Here is a 17,809-nt window from a genome sequence, read left to right as displayed (position 1 = left end):
AAAACTAAAATCAGTTGTAAAAAAGAGCTGTAAAGAAAGGAAGAGAAGGGAGGAAATCATGATAATGAGACTTAGGGTGGATCATTCTGGGTACAATGATACAATGTTTATACTGGGAAAAGTAACAGTGACAAGTGTGACATATGTGGAATTAAAGATCACGTATTATGCAAAACACAAAAAACTTCCAAGACATGTTTTGGGGAGCTCTGAGGATTATTTAAACTTGTTGAAAAGGAGGAGAGTGGCCCTTAATTGAAATGTAGAACATATAATATCACTCCTGGTTAAATACATTTTAAATAAAATAAAATATAATATAATAATTGTAGTAGTATGCAGCTGGAGAGAAGGAGGTCAAAGCTACAGGGTTTGAGTGAAATATGGGAGTAATATTGGGCACAGATGGAGGAGTAGAGGGGATATAAGGATATAACATAAGGTTGGCAGGTAAATGACGTGATGTTACACACTCTTGGTCCCTTAGGTGGCGGTAAGTAGCCTACCTTTAAATTGTTTGCGATCCGCCAAAACACTGAGCGAAATAGAACAAGAAGAAGCTGATTGGCTCTAATATTTCACGTGACAATAAAGGGCGTGTGTCATTGGCTCCTTCCTGCGTCACTTGCAATTTTCCCGCAACAAACAAGTGAAGTCAGCGAGAGCCACCCCAGAACTTTTTAAAGCTAAAATGCCTAAACGAGCTTGTCCTTTTCAGCAAACATTTTCCTCCCAATACAAAATACACATCGGACAACAGGAGCTGAATAATTACGGCGTTTGTGGTGACAAATATAAGCGAGAAATCCACGGTGAGTACATGCAGTTACATCGATGTGTTTCAGTGTTAGCTTATGTTAGCTCCGTCGGTCTTCTGATGCAAACTACGATAAATCCATTCCGTTTGTCGCTTTTTTTTGCACATTGCAGACATTCATATGTTACCAATTCCGAAACGAGAATATGCATACAGGTGATAACATGTCATTAATAGAGCGTCTAGATAAAAACACTATTGAAACATTACTGCTCGCTGGCCTGTGAGATACAACAAGGAGTACACTCAGACTATCTGTGTTTCTGTAAATGAAAACCTAAAGGTCACAAACGAGGGTCAGCTGAATTGGACATGTGTAACTTTCTTTACAGGTGGGTGTTTTTTTTTTCCTTCACAGAAAAGACTAAGAACTTGCTCTTCAATGGGGCCAAGGCAGTGATGGGAAAAATCTGGCCTGGGGAGGAGAGGAATAATGACCCGCAGCCCACAGGACAAGTAGAAACACCTGCATACAGCCAGGCCTTACTAAGAGGACAGACACTGATTGGACACGATGGGAGACTGACCAGAGGGAATGCTGCTCAAGGTAAGCCTGAAAGGTGAAAGGATGGCTAAAATAAAACCCAAAACGACAAAAACAGAAGCCACATGTTTGTGGGTGTCACACTGCAGAAGGTCACTTGAACCCCAATAATACATTTTGGTGACAGACACTGATAATGTGGAGTAGACACTGAAAACTCAGCAGGGTCGATACTAAAACAATAAACAAAGTCCAAATGTGTGAGAACATTGACCTCTGCTGTGGGAAGAGGAGTAGTGACGTGGCTGAACTTGTGACTTGGTTAGTATAATCTTTAACCTCATGAAGAAGCTGGACGCTACAAAACATGCACACACAACCAATGATTTGTTGGAGTTCCTAGGATCTCTGAGAGCCTAAAAATGTAAATATACTTGCACAACGACCATTAATAATGTTATTTTGACTCTTGGATTTTTCCGTCTAAATTTGACATTTGCAAAAAAAAAAATCAAATCATAGTAAAATGCAAATAAGCCAATATATAAATGTAAGGATGTGTTAGTTACTGTTTTGGTTCCTTTTCTGTAGTAAAGGGTATTTTTGAAATTCATCTGAAGCTAAAGTAAAGCATAGGCATCCTAAGTAGCATAATTAAATGCCTTCTCGTGGTACTTTCACAACGGCATGCGAATATCATTTTTTTTTTTAGTAACAAATACTTTTTAATTGCAACTAAAGCATGAATGAGGGGGGTGATTCTTCACATTTATCTGCTATTCCTATTTTTACTCTGAAGTAATGTGCCAGTCTTGGTGATCCATGAGCAGTGTTTCCCCACACATGCATAATGCCTGTGCGGGCTGCTAATGTATTAACAGCCTAAGTATATGTGCAGAATGTTTTGAACTTTTTTTTTTTTTTACCTGTATAACCACCACTTAGATCCACAAACTCAAGGACAAACTCCCCTCGCTTTCTGCTGCTCCATTTTTGTGTTGCAAGTAGCGACTGTTTGCTCTGAAGGTGGTAAGAGAAAGTGTTGAGCGTCGTCACATGTCGTATTCAAACCTTTTCATGCAGATGTTAATAGTTTTGTGCAGTTGAATCCCTGACAAACGTATTCTGAATACTATGTGGTCATGTAATATACATGGTGTACAGTGATTGCTTTATTAGGGACAGCTCAAAGCCAAAGAAGTCACTTTACTCAGCGGACAAAATCAGCTTGTTAGTTCAGTTCATGCTTGTCACCAGCAGGTGTCAGGTTTGTCAAAGATATGGATAATTAGCCTAGTTACTTTTTAAAATTGGGTTCTTTTGATAAAAGCTCATCCAGAGTGTGCTGTTTGGATGTTTGCTCTCTGTCTAGGTGCAGCAGTGACTACCACAGGCTGCGGTGTGTGTCTCAAGAACCAGGGCTCTCTGACACCATGCTCCCAATGTGAGCGTCGAAGCTGCTCCTCCTGCACCCGACAGTGCTCCAGCTGCTCCAACCTCTGCTGCTCTGTCTGCACCATCATAGAGTAAGTTTAGCTCTGGTCTGATACATTGTCAAGATCTTGGTATCAACCGTTGTTGGGGAATTGTGTTGTGTTTTATTTGCACTGACTATTATTTCTTCTTAATTACAACATTGGTTATGTTCTATTTTTTCCCACTTGTGTTTTGAGTTAGGGTGTTATTTGACCCTGTTCCCTAAAGGGGTTACAGTCCACTGGTTTGTGTAATATATTTTTGAACCTAGAGAATGCTTGACTTTCTTTTCACATCATCTTGTAGCTCATAGGTAGAAGAGCAGGCTGGCCATTACTCATTGGGTTGGTGGCTCAACATCGACTACTGAAGTCTTCTTTTTGCATGTTTAGTTTCATCTTTTTTAATTTTGCACCAGAAATGTCCCACAGGGATGATAAAAGTTTTGCTGAATTGATGTTAATAACTGTAATATAATCTTTCCTTTGCTCCACAGTTACAGCGGAAGATATGACGAAGTTATATGCTGCAGCTGCTCGACATAGAGAGAGAGAGAGAGACTGAAGAAGGATCGGGAGTTTGTTTGAACAAATATATATCTGCCTTACATGAGATAACTAAGACTGCATTTTATTGTGACATGTTTTATGTAATCGACATCTTTCCTTGTATATATGTACTGCATTATCTAGAACTGAAATAAACTTGAACACTTTTATACACAATGAACTGAGGTCATCTCTTTAGAACATCTTTCATAATACAGTATCTATAATTTTGATCAATGAGAAGGCTGTTTTTTTTATTAATTCATTTATATATGGGCAAGTATGCGGAACAGAAAAGCAAACAACACAGCATTTCTAGTTTAAGTTAATTATGAGGCCTATCCCAAATGAGCTTGTGTTTTTTTTTGAAGATTTACTCTCAGGCTTTTTGTGCATTTTATTGGAGAGGACAGTGGCTAGAGTTTGAAAAAGAGAAATTGGGTAATTACAGGCGGGAAAGAAGCCACAGGTCGAATTCGAACCCGGGCTGCCCACCTGGAAGACCAGTCTTCGCACATCGGGCATGCACACCAACTACCAGGCCACCGTAGCCCCCCTGGATGAGCTTTTAAAATACATTGAAAAAATATATATATTTAAAAATTACAATACAAAACCCCAAGAAAACAGGATACAGCTGGTTAGTCACAACATGTTTTTTGTATAAAGTAGTTTTTAAATAATCACATTTTTGAACTAAAATCTGGGCTTTACAGTTTATAAAACTTGTCATGTGTTGTAGATCTGTCAGCAGATGGCGACACTTCAAAGACTTATTCAAAGGACAAGTTCCCCTCAGATTGGGCCACATTCAAGGTATAACACAAACTTCCTTTTTTTCATACGAAAGAGGAAGACTTTCAACATTTCACTTTAAATACTTGAGTTTTGTCTTTATTTGGTTCTAAAATTGAAATTCCAGTCCAGCCTTTCTGGACCGACTTGTTCTCAGATCTATTTATTAAAACAAGAAGCCCCAGAGGCTGAAGAGAAGCAGACCTCTGCAGCAGACAATCTGGCAACAATTATCCCTGCCGGACGTGACCTTGAGCTGCGGTCATCACTTTGTCTTGGCTGTGGCTCGTCACTGATGACGACCGGTGTCAGGGTCAGGTATTGTGCGCCGTGAGTAATTGTTCTTGGTGGAAGAAGTCCTCCGCACTGCTTTGTAGAAAATCAATCACATGACATGGTCTTATAGATATTAGCTTGGATGAGTGCATTTCCCGGAGCTTATTGCAAATGCGCCTATGAGCTGTTGAGTCACATCCCCTGCTCAGCGGGCCAGTTGTGGCTCCACTCTTTGGGGAGCTCTGCAGTTGGTGTCCGGGGGCAGCGCTTGATTTCTGGCTCAGTGAACAGACAGCTGCTGGCAAGCCGGGTGTCGGGCTGTCTGCACCATTCTTGATGAGACTTTAAGAAAGTCAAAGCTGGACATAAACGCTTGAAATAGTTTTGAACAAGTTAAAAGTTTATTCTTATAAAAAAAAAATAGAGCTGGAATGATAAGTCAATAGCTGGAAAATTAATCTGCAACTACTTTAAAAAAAAAATATATATATATAGCCTAACTAATGGTAAAAGACATTAATGGAGAGGAAAATCTCAAATGTTAGCTTATCCTAAAAAAATATGTTTTAAAACGTTAAAAGATGATTCAAAGTTTAATTCTCAAAGGCATCTGGAGTTGGTTGAAGTGTTGGAAGAGGCAAAACATCTGTAAAAAAAAAAAAAATTCAATCAGGGCTAGATGTCTTATGGATTAAACTTGAACTGCACGATTGAGAACAATACAACAATATGTTACCTTTTGGCTGTGAGATTATTATTTTTTTTATTTTTCTTCTTTTTTTTTGTTGCGCAATTAATTCCTTTATAATGAAGTCATCATTTGGTCATCAATAAAGAGCTCCTGAATTAAAACAATGGGTATTTTTAAAGTGGTCTTTATTTCTCTTGCACCAATTGAAAATACGAATCAAAATGTAGACAATGATCTTTGACCCCCAGATTTCTATGAAGCCTAAAAGCAACTTTTCTTTTTGAGTAGGTGGAAGCAACATGTTAGTGAGCATATCACTTTAAATACACTTTAGATTCATTAATGCTTAATGACCCTTCTAAGTGTTATCATGGACACAAATATATGAACAGGTACAGAAATTAAAACAACTTGGCCCTTGAGTTGTCAGATCTATTCTACAGTCTTGACCAGTGTCAGGTGGAGCATCCTTTCTTCCATAAAAGTTCTCGATGCCATCTGAGATGAGTTTGTCTTCGTCAGATGAGTAACACTGTTAGGAGTTAAAAGTCAAAGTGATGCACAGATATCGAAAGCTGTCTTTGACCTACAAATGACTCTTTATGATCCAGTTGTTTCCAGACACTTCCTCTGATCCATCATTGCATCAGACCTTTATTTAGTACAATTTTCATTTAGAAGGAAGGGATTGTAATGCATTACACGTAGGAAAAGATTGTTGTCCAAAACAATACATGAATCATCAAGAATTTCATCATTTTTATGTCACTTATTGCCTCCAGTCTTAGCAAATAGTCTCAGTGATATATGCGGGCCTTCCATGTCTTTCTTCCTCTCCCAATTCTTTTTTTTTTAAAGACAAGTCCAGATATAGCACATTACAGAAAATGTTCAAGCATGACTTGCACTTATTAAATAGAAGGCTGCTCTCTCCCGTTCTATAAAACGATGATGTCATGGCTTTATCTGTCTTCAAAAACAAGAGCTGTCCAGATTTTCATCGCATCTGAGGGTCACTGTTCTCTCCCCCAAACCCTCCACCCACCTCTCCTTCTCTCCGGCATGCTCCATGTGTGGCTGGGTGTCTGCAGCGCGGAGAAAGGGGGCCACATAATCACCCACGGCGCTGCAGACAGGACCAACTGCAGCCGGCCAGCGGGAGCACGTGGCTTTGTCTTTCACCCATTCTTTCGGGGACCAGCTGTGGTCTGAGTGTGGCGAGCGGCGGTGGGCCCAGTGATGCTGCTGCTATAAATATGCGTCAACGAGTGTGAGTAAGTGACAGCTGTACAGTGGATCAAGGACACAGTGTCTTGGCACTGTCAGGGCGAGCCACTCCAAAAAAGGCAAACCCAGTGTGAGGGCACTAGTTGATATGTATTTATGCACTTGTGGCAGTATGCATGTTGTGTACACAGTTCAGATTGAGGCTTTAAATGTTGCTTTTAAATGTTTGTAGCACTCCATGTTGGCAATAATACTCACTTATTAAGATTGTTTAAATCCAGACTTTTATATTCTTAATTAGAACTACCTTTTTTTTTTACTCTAGGGAACAATGTTGTTTGGATTTCCTGAAAGTCAAAACAATGGCTCCTCCACAATTAAGTGGATGATAACCATATGCAGGTGAGAGAGAGAAAAATAAATCTGCCCGTGTTGGTGTGTGTGTGTGTGCATTGTCTGCACACAAGTGCATGTGTGACTGTGTTTGTGTGCCCTTTTCAAGTGTGACCACCTGTCTTTTGTTAAGAAATAAATAAATAAACAGAGGCCACACCAGCTGTCCCTGGCAGTCCGTCCCTTCAGAGGTCAAGGGCTCCCACCGCTGGCCTTGTTGAGCTGGTGGACACTTACAACTTTCCTCTCAACTTCTCTCAAGTACCTCTAAACCACACACACACACACAAACGCACACACACAAAGCCACTCGCAGCCAAATGAGCCGGGCTTTGAGCCTCGAAGAGAGGAATGTTTTATTACACCATCGAGTTACACAGCACATATCCCGGCTCGTCACCCTGCCGCTAAGCCCTATCACATGGCCCCTACTTTCCATGTGAAGGTTTTGGGCCCATAAGAATCAAACACACACACACACACTCATGCACACACAATGGGGCAGTCTAAGCTCTGCATCAGGCAGATGTGAGAAGTTGGTGCCAGCAAGTGCTCTGAGGCCTGCTGCTGGTGATGTTTACAGTGTTTGGTGGCCACAGCATTGCAGAGGGAGGGCCCTTATTTACTGTGAGCCAGCCGGGACTGCTCGGGGTGTTTATGAATGATCTTGGGAAGACATTGTTTTCTTTATGTTGGAGCTGCCTGGCTAGCGCCGCTGTGTCGACTGAGCATAAAGTACTTGCTGGGGAGCTGGGCCAGACAATAGCCTGGCTGAGCTACTACCCACGCACACAATAGAGTGTGGGGATGAGGCTGAGGTTTGGGGCCGTGGTTTTGGGGGCCTGTGGGGGTGGAGGTGGGATGGATGTGGGGCGGGGGGTGGGCTGCAGCCCTTGTCTATATGTTGTTCCCAGAATGAGTGAGCTGGGACTGGGGGAGGGTTGGTGGGAACCTGAGTATATCCCCATTGGGATCACGTAGCAGAGCAGCTGGATTTCTTTCATGGTGCAGCCGGGGAATAATTAAAAGTTCTCGCCATTGAAACTGTCCACTGAATTGGCATGACACACATTTGGAGTGTGTGTGTGTGTGTGTGTGTGTGTGTGTGTGTGTGTGTTTGTACTGACAAATACATGTGTGTTTTGGCTCAGTTTGAGTAATAAACACATTCGGTCAACTGGCTTTGTTGTCCGAGGTTTATCTCCTGTGCAGAGTAATGGCAACAGGTCAGAAACAATGGGAGACAATCATGAAGCTGCTGCGTCCTTGAGCTCAGTTTATGGTTTCAGAGGGAGAAGGCCTGTTAGACCTGCAGTTTTATCACTTGCTGTTGTCAGTGTACACATTACAGTTCTTCACACAAACACACACTGATTGTTGCTGCTGTGAGTCAGAGAAGGGCTGTTCTTAAATTATAGCATACCAGAGTTTAACTTTTTTTTTTTTTTTTTTTTTTAACGTATGACTGTAAATTGAAGCTTTAGGTCTTAAAAGTGATACACACAGATCTAAAATTATGACCACCTACACAATCTAATGCAATCAATTCTACTTTTAGAAATGTCTATATTCTCAGTTTTTGTTGACATGGTCAGAAAGCTGATAATTCTCCCTCATATAGTCATAGTGGGTGGTGTACTGTGATTCATTCTTAAGAAAAAGGGGTTCCAGATATGTCTGTAGGTTCTCAGGCATCCAGGTCATGGTCAATTTGAAGCTTGATCCAAAGTCAACTGGGCTTCATCCAGTCCAGATCAAGCCTCAAAGTGTTCCAAATAGTTTTCTCCCCTCATGTATGTGAACGGAGTGGGAAAATATTAGGAACACTTTTCAATATCATTTACTCCAGTATACCACCACCACCCACCGTTTGAACATGGCAGCTAAAAAGTAAAAATGTAAAGCTTTGTAAAAGTAGATTTTATTGGTGGAGCTGTTGTGTTGGATTGCTTAATTGCATAACATTATGGCTGATCGATGATTATGAAACCCAGTGAAGAATAAATGAAGTCCACACAATGCGTGAAAGTTGTTCCATTTTAATTCTATGCATAATCTTAAGAAAGACCTAAATCAAGATTGTCACATTTCCACAGCACGCACACACACACACACACACACACACACGCACACACACACATAGGCACACTCCAGAAGCGCAAAACAAAGAAAATGCACATACATTTATAGATCAAATGAAATCGCCTCCATATCTAAGCAATGTCAATTCTGCATAAGGATTGTCCTCTAATCTCTACCCCCTAACACTGAAGTAATTCATTACTATAAAATATACATTTCTTATTTTAAAAAATTATATTAAATTCTAATGGCACTTCTACAAGTTCTATTAAAAAGAGTTTCCGTTTGACATTGAGAAGCTTTTTTTTTTTATCCAAATTAAAACTGAGAAAGTCAAATGTTGCACAAGTAGCAAATGCAATAATAAATATTTCTCATGATTATACACAATTTCACAGTTGCAACCTGCAGAGGACAAAGTTCCAGTATCAGTGAAGTCCTTTTTTAAACGTCATACAGCATGAGTCAGGCAAACATAGCCCTCCATCAAGAGTAGCACTGTTTCCATTCAACAATCAAACATCTCAGTGTTTCACATTCAACAGTGACATTAACTAAAGGAGCTGACTTGTTAGTTCCCAGTAGTATTGACTTCTAAAAAGCCAAATCAGAAGAAGAAAAAAAAACGCTTGTCTTCAGTTGAACACAGCCATTAAAAAGAAACATATTCACAGAAACAAAAAAAAGTCAAATCAATCTCAAAATGTGAAAGTAATCTCTCGCAAAGCAGCAGAAATGAACAGACTTTTAGTTTGTCTTGATGTATATTTTGAAATTATAGAAAAAAAAAAAAAAAATCAGTGGGTGACCACTGCTGCTATGATTTGAAGGTTACCGCCGCAGATTAGGGCAAAAATGTACAATATAGAAAAAGGGTTTCTCCAGATGCAACACTTATCTGTGTGTCTACAAGGCACATTTGGTTATCATCCTGGAGGTATAAATAAAGACTTCAAACAATAAAAAGGGGAAAAAAAAAATTAAAAAAAAATCACATTTTTGTTAGTTTTTTCTACCTCTGTACACATGTACATTAGAAAACCAAGCAGTTCATTTTGCACCACGATACAAATGTTCCTTAAAAAAATGAAATAGTGACAAAATCTACATTCCAGTGTGTTCTGATTCAAATATACAATATTAACAGGTCTACATCGGAAATATACCTATTTGATCTGACGACTAACAGAAGTGATTAAACTTGTGGACAACAGGAGTGTTTGTGCAAGTGATCAGGCAGCCAAATTTCTTGTTCAAATTTGCACGAGCTGCATTCACTCGAGCCAGAGGAGAGTGAAAACAGATCCCAGTTTTTCAGAGGGAAATGGTTCGATTCCTTCTCCACTAAGGCTTCTTGATCAAGAACATTCTAGAATACATACATGCAAATGAATTGATTCATGTGTCCTGAAAGAGTAAATACACCTCAGGGTGTCTATGTTGAAATGGACAGGTAAATCTGACCTCTTCTCCACCGTTTACAGGCATGTTATTACCAGTCTCGCGTGGAAAAACAATACTCCAATAACTGTGATATTCTCTTGATAGATGTGCAATCAAATCAACGTGGCAGCTCCTCCATGTAGAGGAACAATGGAGTGTTTATCTACTACATGCTGGGATATGGAGGGAGGGGAGTCTGTTCTTTGAAGCCTCCAAACAATACACCTGTTTACAGTGTCCTTGTTCTCCTTTTTTTTTTGCAAAATACATTTCTCACATTCCAACGGCTCGATTCAATACAGAAAAAGTGCAAAGAGAAAAAAAAACGCTGCTGCCTTTTCTCCCTGCAGCTCGGAGGGAGACACACAATGATCCCTTGAGAACTACCTGGGACTGGTGGGGGCGGGGGGCTGGGGGTGGCACTCACAATGCCTGTATTGTCTGGTTTCTATAGGTAGCCGGTGCTGTATCAGTGAGGCTGTGCCTGTGAACAACTGTCTCCTGTGGGAGAACAGCGGTCACAGCGGTGTTAAATGTTCTGATTTGTTCTGGGTCTGATCGAGTTGTCTTCAACATGAAAAAGGGAACCAAACTTCCTGTGAAGGATGCAACACTTTTAAGAGACTGCAGCGATAATAAGACACCTGACTCTCTCCACGTTGACACGGGGAAAAAAATGAACAGTTTGATAAATAGATTATATATTTACATTAAATATACATACAGTAAGAAATAGCAGCCTAGACAATAGTGTTTAAACTATATGCATGCTAAAAAAAAAAACAAGTGCTTCTCTATGATCCATGTGACAAATCTTGAAACCTCCAGAGATCTCTACACGGTACATTAAAATGTGATTACAGTAACTCGATTTGCACAGAGAAAATGAGCCCCAATACCAGTTAATGAGTACCAAGATCGCTAGGCAAGACGTGAGGTCTTTCAAGCTTATACAAATAAAGACTACACCTACTGTAAAAACCTGAACCAAGTCAAACTAATAAATAAATCTGATCAAGTCTTCTCAGGACAGATGAGACAAAAACATCAGGAACTCCAACGCTACGCCCTTGTTTAAGAATAAATGTAGCATCCATGTGTAGACAGACACAACAAAATCCACTGGATGCCGAAAGATTCTTGCAAAGAGAGCGTCGCCCAAGGCCCCAGCTTCATCAGCAGTAAAACATACAGTAAGAAGATATAATGTGGAGTTAATTCAAAGAAAAGGAAGGTCAGTGGGTTTATCTGAATGGCACGAGGAGCACGGCTAAATGAACAAACGGCGCTATTTATCCACCTGTATTTTCCGTCCTTGCCTGCTGAGGATCTGCCCTAAACACTGTGTCAGTGTGCCCTCGAAATCATTCCATGTGTTAACGAGGTCATTTACTGACAAAGATGAACATTTAACTCAAACAAGTCAATAATAAGCTTTATTGACAAGAGTTTGGTTAGCAATTTGATCACATTCTTGAAACGAATTTAAGGCCACTCACTCCAGAATAAACAACTACCTTTGTTTCATCCTGATATGTGGAGGGTTTTCCAGTTTTTTTTGTTTTTTTTTATTAAATAAGGCCTGAAAACGTACTGATTCTGACCAGAAGGCAAGTCTGTACATCTCATTCTTGTTTAAGTAAATGAAGTGTTTTCAGTAGGCACCAGCATAACAGGCATTAGCTCTTAACCACTCTCCACCCCTCCTCTGATTAGACAACTTCTTTTAAAAGTAGCAATTACAAGGCCATTCTGTCAACATGTGCTCACTAACATTAGCAACTGAAGAGCCTAGCAACACACCCCAAGGCAAGACGAAATGTGGTGATGTGATGGTCTGCTTGTCCTCTTTTATAAACAACTTAGAACTTCATTTCAACCAAATAAAACTTCTACTTCCATGAAGAAAAAAAAAAAAAGATACTTCCAGTAGTCAAACTTCATTAGTTTTACTGCCTCGTGACAGTTTACTTGTTAAGGACTAAACAAAATCTCCAAAATAAATAATAATATTAATAACAATAATAATAATAATAATATAGGAGATTAAAAAAAAATCATATATTGCTACTTGCGGACGGTTCTGATCTCCCATGTGCACAAATTAAAGTGTCACTCACTCTGAAGATTGTATTAACATATTTTAGCATTAGCTTTCAGCATTTTGCCCCCATAGGGTTTGAACATAGCATTTTTTTTTTCTTTTTCTTTCAGCAGATACACTCCTCTAATAAACTCCCAACAGATTGACACGAATAGACAGAAACAAACAAGTGCATCGTCTGATTTGTTCATCTTCCGTCCACACAGATCCAGCATGAGTTTCACAGCGGCCATGTTTATCCAAACAACCTGTGGCCACTTGTACGCACAGAAAACGGCTCCAGTTTGTACAGTTGCTACATTTTTTTTTTAACTTGACAAATGCCACATAGGGTAGAATCCAAATGATATGTCTCCAACAAACTGAAAAATGTGTGTACTCATAAGGAAACTGTTCAGTAGTAGAATTCAGTGTATGAAAAGACATTCTGTCTTATGTTGTGGCACTGGTGAGAGGTGTTTTTATTTATCCAATGGCGAGAGTCTTGACAAGGCCACAGTGAAACTTCCTGATGTGGCGGTATAGGTCCCCGGATTGGGTGAAGCGCCTTTCGCACCACTTACAAGCGTGAGGCTTCTCACGTGTGTGAACTACAGCGTGCCGACTCAAGTTATGGGAGTACTGGAAGCTCTTGCCACACTGGCCACAGGTGTATGGCTTCTCGCCAGAGTGTGTGCGCTCGTGGCGTTTCAGCGTGTACATGCAGGAGAAGGTCTTGTTGCACTGCATGCACGTTGGGACTGAGCCGTCTGGGGACAGCTTGGAGCGTGCGCCGTCCTTCTCGCGGAAGTGGGAGCTGAGGTGCAGTTGCAGCACGTGGGGGCTGGGGAAGACTTTGCTGCAGAGGGGACACACACACACCTGTTGGCCCGGGGGCAGGAGCACCCCGCTGGAGGTCGAGATGTCTGAGGAGGCCAAGTCATCCTCTTCCTCCTCTTCGCTGTCCCCCAGCAGCCTCCCCCTCCTCTCCTCCAGCTCCCTGCCGGGGGCGCCCTCCCTCCCCCTGCAGGCCTCCCCCTCCTCGTCCATCAGGTCCTCCTCCTGGGAGAGCAGGGCGGCTGTGGAGCCGTTGTTGCCTGGGAAGAGGGCAGCGAACCCTGTCACCACCGAGCTCCTGGCACTATTCCCAAAGCGCTGGCTCTCAGGGCTCATCGGCTCACTGTCCTCCTGCTCTGACAGCAAGTCGTGTTCGTCTTTAACAAGTGGCTCAGTGCCCTGCTGCTGGCTGTCGAGGGCCAGCTGTCCCGAGACATAGGAGGGGTGTAAGGGATCTCTACTAGACAGAGGCTTGAAAGACAAATCCAGTGCACAGTCCATGTCATCTGAAGCCCGGGACCTCTGGGACAGTGATACGGTGGAACTACTGACATCAGCTTTTGTTTTTCCAGCTGTTTGGACGCAGGGCTCGGCCTCCGCTGACACATAATTGACACCTACAAGGTCCGGGGACCTGCCAGAGTGACCGTTTGCCTTCTGCCTGCTCTGTGTAGACCTATCACAATCTGTGACAGCCAGCCTGACTTCGCTGTTGTCCGTGTCAAATTCTCCTGCCAGGGGGGGCCGATGAAGCCCATGAGACTGTGTGTGGGGCTGTCGCCGGATGAGCTGCTTACTGTGCAGCTCGCCATCTGAGGAGTTTTCCCTGTCCAGACAGCTGAGACCCAAACCCTCGCTCATCTTTTCATCCAGAGGGGAGAACTCCTTATCTTTTAGCTTTCCTTTGCACACTTTCACAATATCATACATGTGGAGGTAACTGGCTGCTGCCAGGACATCCTCCACCGGGAGAGTGCTGAATTCCAACTTCCCCTCATACATAAATTCAAGGAGCAGACTGAAAGCCGGGGCTGTCACAATGTCACTGTTGAGATGCACAACGTCCCTTTTGTCCAGCTGGTCCCTGTAGAAGAGATGGAAGTACATGCTGCAGGAGGCCAGCACGGCTCTGTGCGCTTTGAATCGAGCTTCCCCGACAAGAACAGTGCAGTCACAGAGGAAACCTTGGTGACGCTGCTGACTCAGACACTGCAGCAACTGGCGGCTATGGTCTGGGAACTCCATTCTTCCTTCATAACCTGACGAAAAAAACAGGAAAAACAGGATACTCGATAAACGAAATGAAGCCATTAACAGGGCAGAGCAAGGCTGCGGTCACATATCAGAGAAAAGCGCCAGGCAACCGCGAGAGAAGAGTGGATTTGAGTTTAAACTTTTGCCGAATTACACGAGTTATTTAAAAGAATGAGGAAGAGCAATCATATAATCTCTGAAATCTGTTAGGTCCCCAAATACAAGTGCATCAAATAAATACTTATTTCTAAACTTTCGTCCACATTTTTTTTTTTACATAGCCTAGAGAGCCTAGGTCTGCATCAATAACTTTATCCAACTTGAGAACACAAATCCTCCATTCTTTCCAGTGGTGCAGGATACGCTGCGCTGCGCTCACCCACCCATGTATCGCAGAGTAAACGGATACACTCCAAATGATCCAAAGTATTCCTGTGTGGAGCAAGGCAGTCTCTACACTTCTCCTCGAGCTCCCAATTTTTTTGTTGTTGCGAAAAGTGAAGCAGCGGCGCGTTCCCACACGCACAAAAAAAAAAAAAAAAAAAAAAAAAGGAGCACCGTTCACAAAACACGCAAGAAGTGGGATTGGGAGTGATTCCAGCCGTCCATGGAGGAAGGAGGCTAACGTGAAGAAAAAAAATAAGCCCTGTGCAGAGTGAGTAAACTGGTGCTCTGTTTGCTAATTACACTGCAAGCTGTGGAGTCAGCTGCTCTGACATCACCGCAATGGAAACGCTACCTCCAGCTGTGCTCCCCTCTATGCCATATGTTAACTCTGGGCTAAAACCAGACACACAACTTGTAAAAATAAATAAATAGAAAGATTGATTTATAAATGTCTCAAGATGGCACGAAATTTCAAAACTTTTTTTTTTTTTTAATAGCGTCATATGTCAGCGAAGGAAAAACTGCAGGCGACACCCGGGGATAAAAAAAAATTAAACGCTTCGTGGCCCCTTTACGCACTCATGAGGCACGCGTACAACTGTGAGATATCCGTTTCTATGGGGCTGGTTCGCGCAGAAAAGCAGGTTGGAAGGAGAGAAAAAAAACGAACGTGAAATTGATATTAAAGTTAGATAGCTGCCGAGAACAGCGTGCTGGAGTATCATTTTGCGCGCATTAGTTGTGTTTGCAAAAGAAGGATACAAAAGTGTGATACGGAGGCAGGAGAGAGAAAGGCGCAGTAAACCGAGCTCCATGTCCGTGTTGGGAAACGCATTGCTGGGAGCCTTTTAAACAGCAGAGGAACTCACAGCAAAAGCCAACTGCGCTGAACGAAGCGGCGAGGGGGACACTCTTTAACTTTAGCTTCCTCCGTTTGAAAACCAAGAGAAAAACACTCCACTTACATTTATTCCCCTTCGGTATCGTCGTCTTTCTCGCTACAAGTCCCGCTGTCCTTTCATGATGTTCGGCCAGATGTTCGCTTCTCCTTGTCGTTTCTTGAGCTTCAGTCCGACCCTGGCAAGGCAGGCTGCACTCGGCGCTGCTGTGTGTCAAGCAGGTTGATAATGGCACAAGTCTCGCGATACCGCAGCGCCACAATAACTTCTGTACTACTGCGTGAATTCACACAGCGGCAGCAAGTAGCAAAGTACACTGGGAGCAGCAATTGGCTCTTTACTGAAACAACTGTCCCAGGAAAGAGGAAGGGACTCACACTGTAGTAAATCCCGAAGTTTTACAGGAAGGGGATGGGTAGATTACTGACAATACTAACTTTAAGACACAAAACTATTTTTAAAGTTTAAACTTCAAGTAGACAGTCTTATCATAAGAGCAAAACGTTTAAATGTCTTATTAAACACAGGTTTGTTTTTTTTAGGAAATGCTCCCTGTTTGCCCCTTTTCTCAATTCTTACCATTCAGACTTGTTTAAAGGTAATGTTATTTAAAAAGCTCAAATCCAGAAGATACATTTAATTTGCAGGCTTCCCACAATGTTGTCTGTAGATGAAAGAAAAGCTAAACTGTTATCTGTTAATCCAAGTTCTAGATGTATAGTTTACCCAGACTGATACAGAGAATTATAAATCATGCTTTGTCATTTGAAGGGTTATTAGACAACTGGGCTGCTCTCTCTAATCCTGATTTGGGTTGTGGAACTCGCTGGCACCACACACCACCCAGTGCCTTTGTTTTCCCAGACCACACCAAGTCCTGGCTCTGATTTGTCCAGCCTAAATTGACTTAAGACAGGAATTTTCATTTTCATTTGGGGGGGGGGGGAAGAAAAAAGTCACAGATTTGTTCAGGCTCTTAAAAATAACACAGTCTCCGGAGCCTGCTCTCTAATTGTTAAAGCTATAGAAGGTGGCACAGCGGAGAAACAAGGGGCTTGAGGTTGCAGCTGCTCATCTTGTGCCCCCCCTCCTCCTCCTCGTGTCCCTCCCTGTGCTCCCCCAACTGCTTCAGTCACCTTTGCCCTGTGTTCCAGCTGCCGTGTGTTTTGAAAAGGCCATTTGCAGCTCCTCACAGCCTCCTGACACAGAGGGGAATGAGCAATGTGACGAGAGGCGGCAGCCACTGGTCGGAAAGGGGCCACCAGCGAGATTCTTATCCACTTACTGCTTTATTCCATTTTTAGTCCTTCTGTTACTCATACAAAGGGAGGATTTCTGCACTGTGGTCATGTCTAGATTAAGATGAGGGAGACAGTCATGCTCCCTGAATTTGTCTGAATATTTGCTCCAATAAATTGGCATTCAGAAAGATGATAAATGGTGAAAACCCCTGGGAGCTTTAGTAAAGATGTGTGAGCCACATTAACAACAAGTTTCCATTCAAACTCACACACACTTACACGATGCATGCATGCAGGAGCAACGATGTGGATAAGAATAGGAGCAGTGGCCCTGTGTTTCTCTGGCCCTGGCAAATGTAGGCGCCCAGTAGAGGAGGGGTGTGTGTTCACAGGGCAAGACAAAGCAGTGGTTGTGCCTGAGGACAGTGGCCTCAGAGAGAGGGGCTCGGCACGGTGAAGGTTCTCACACACAGAGAAAGATAGAAAGAGAGAGAGGGAGAGAGAATGGGAGTGGGAGAGTAGGGGGGAGCTGGGAAAGACAGAGAGAGAGAGAGAGAGAACACTTCCTGGAGGTTCTTTCTTCCTCTCTGCAATCATCAATGGCATTCTCCCCCTGACCCACTCTTCTCTCAGACAAACAAAAGAGCCCGCATTCCAGTGTAGCCTGACCGGCCAACCAGCCAGCCTTCCAGCCACTGAGTGAACCACATCACTCCCCCAACTGGACCAAAGTCCCAGGAGTGTGTGTGTGTGTGTGTGTGTGTGTGTGTGTGTGTGTGTGTGTGTGTGTGTGTGTGTGTGTGTGTGTGTGTGTGTGTTCGGGGGGGGGATCTTTAATATGTGCCTGATGATGCATCTCACATTAAGGACATCACA

At 42.5% G+C, this 17,809-nt stretch overlaps 2 protein-coding genes across 2 annotated transcripts; one reads left to right on the top strand and one right to left on the bottom strand.

Moving 5' to 3' along the window:
- Nucleotides 1-601: 601 nt before the first annotated feature.
- On the top strand, nt 602-3,506 carry siva1 (SIVA1, apoptosis-inducing factor). The gene is made up of 4 exons (XM_061063220.1): nt 602-812; nt 1,176-1,364; nt 2,674-2,827; nt 3,274-3,506. Exons 1-4 carry the CDS (start codon nt 692-694, stop codon nt 3,320-3,322), a joined length of 513 nt encoding a protein of 170 aa, XP_060919203.1. The 5' UTR covers nt 602-691; the 3' UTR covers nt 3,323-3,506.
- Nucleotides 3,507-8,730: 5,224 nt separating this feature from the next.
- zbtb42 (zinc finger and BTB domain containing 42) lies at nt 8,731-15,933 on the bottom strand. The gene is made up of 2 exons (XM_061062499.1): nt 15,759-15,933; nt 8,731-14,411 (listed from the first exon to the last, which is right to left on the bottom strand). The coding sequence occupies exon 2, from the start codon at nt 14,395-14,397 to the stop codon at nt 12,802-12,804; it is 1,596 nt and encodes a 531-aa protein (XP_060918482.1). The 5' UTR covers nt 14,398-14,411; nt 15,759-15,933; the 3' UTR covers nt 8,731-12,801.
- Nucleotides 15,934-17,809: the final 1,876 nt, after the last annotated feature.

This window comes from Labrus mixtus, chromosome 18 (assembly GCF_963584025.1).
Source record: "Labrus mixtus chromosome 18, fLabMix1.1, whole genome shotgun sequence".
NCBI lineage: Eukaryota > Metazoa > Chordata > Actinopteri > Labriformes > Labridae > Labrus > Labrus mixtus.
The sequence above is the reverse complement of the archived record's forward strand: the minus strand, read 5'-3'. Positions and strand labels throughout refer to the sequence as shown.

Bases quoted from the DNA above. Each gene is read 5' to 3' on its own strand.
- siva1 (XM_061063220.1), top strand. From the start codon at position 692: ATGCCTAAACGAGCTTGTCCTTTTCAGCAAACATTTTCCTCCCAATAC. The intron at 813-1,175 runs GTGAGTACATGC...TTTCCTTCACAG, and splicing joins ATATAAGCGAGAAATCCACG to AAAAGACTAAGAACTTGCTC. The intron at 2,828-3,273 runs GTAAGTTTAGCT...TTTGCTCCACAG, and splicing joins TCTGTCTGCACCATCATAGA to TTACAGCGGAAGATATGACG.
- zbtb42 (XM_061062499.1), bottom strand. From the start codon at position 14,397: ATGGAGTTCCCAGACCATAGCCGCCAGTTGCTGCAGTGTCTGAGTCAG.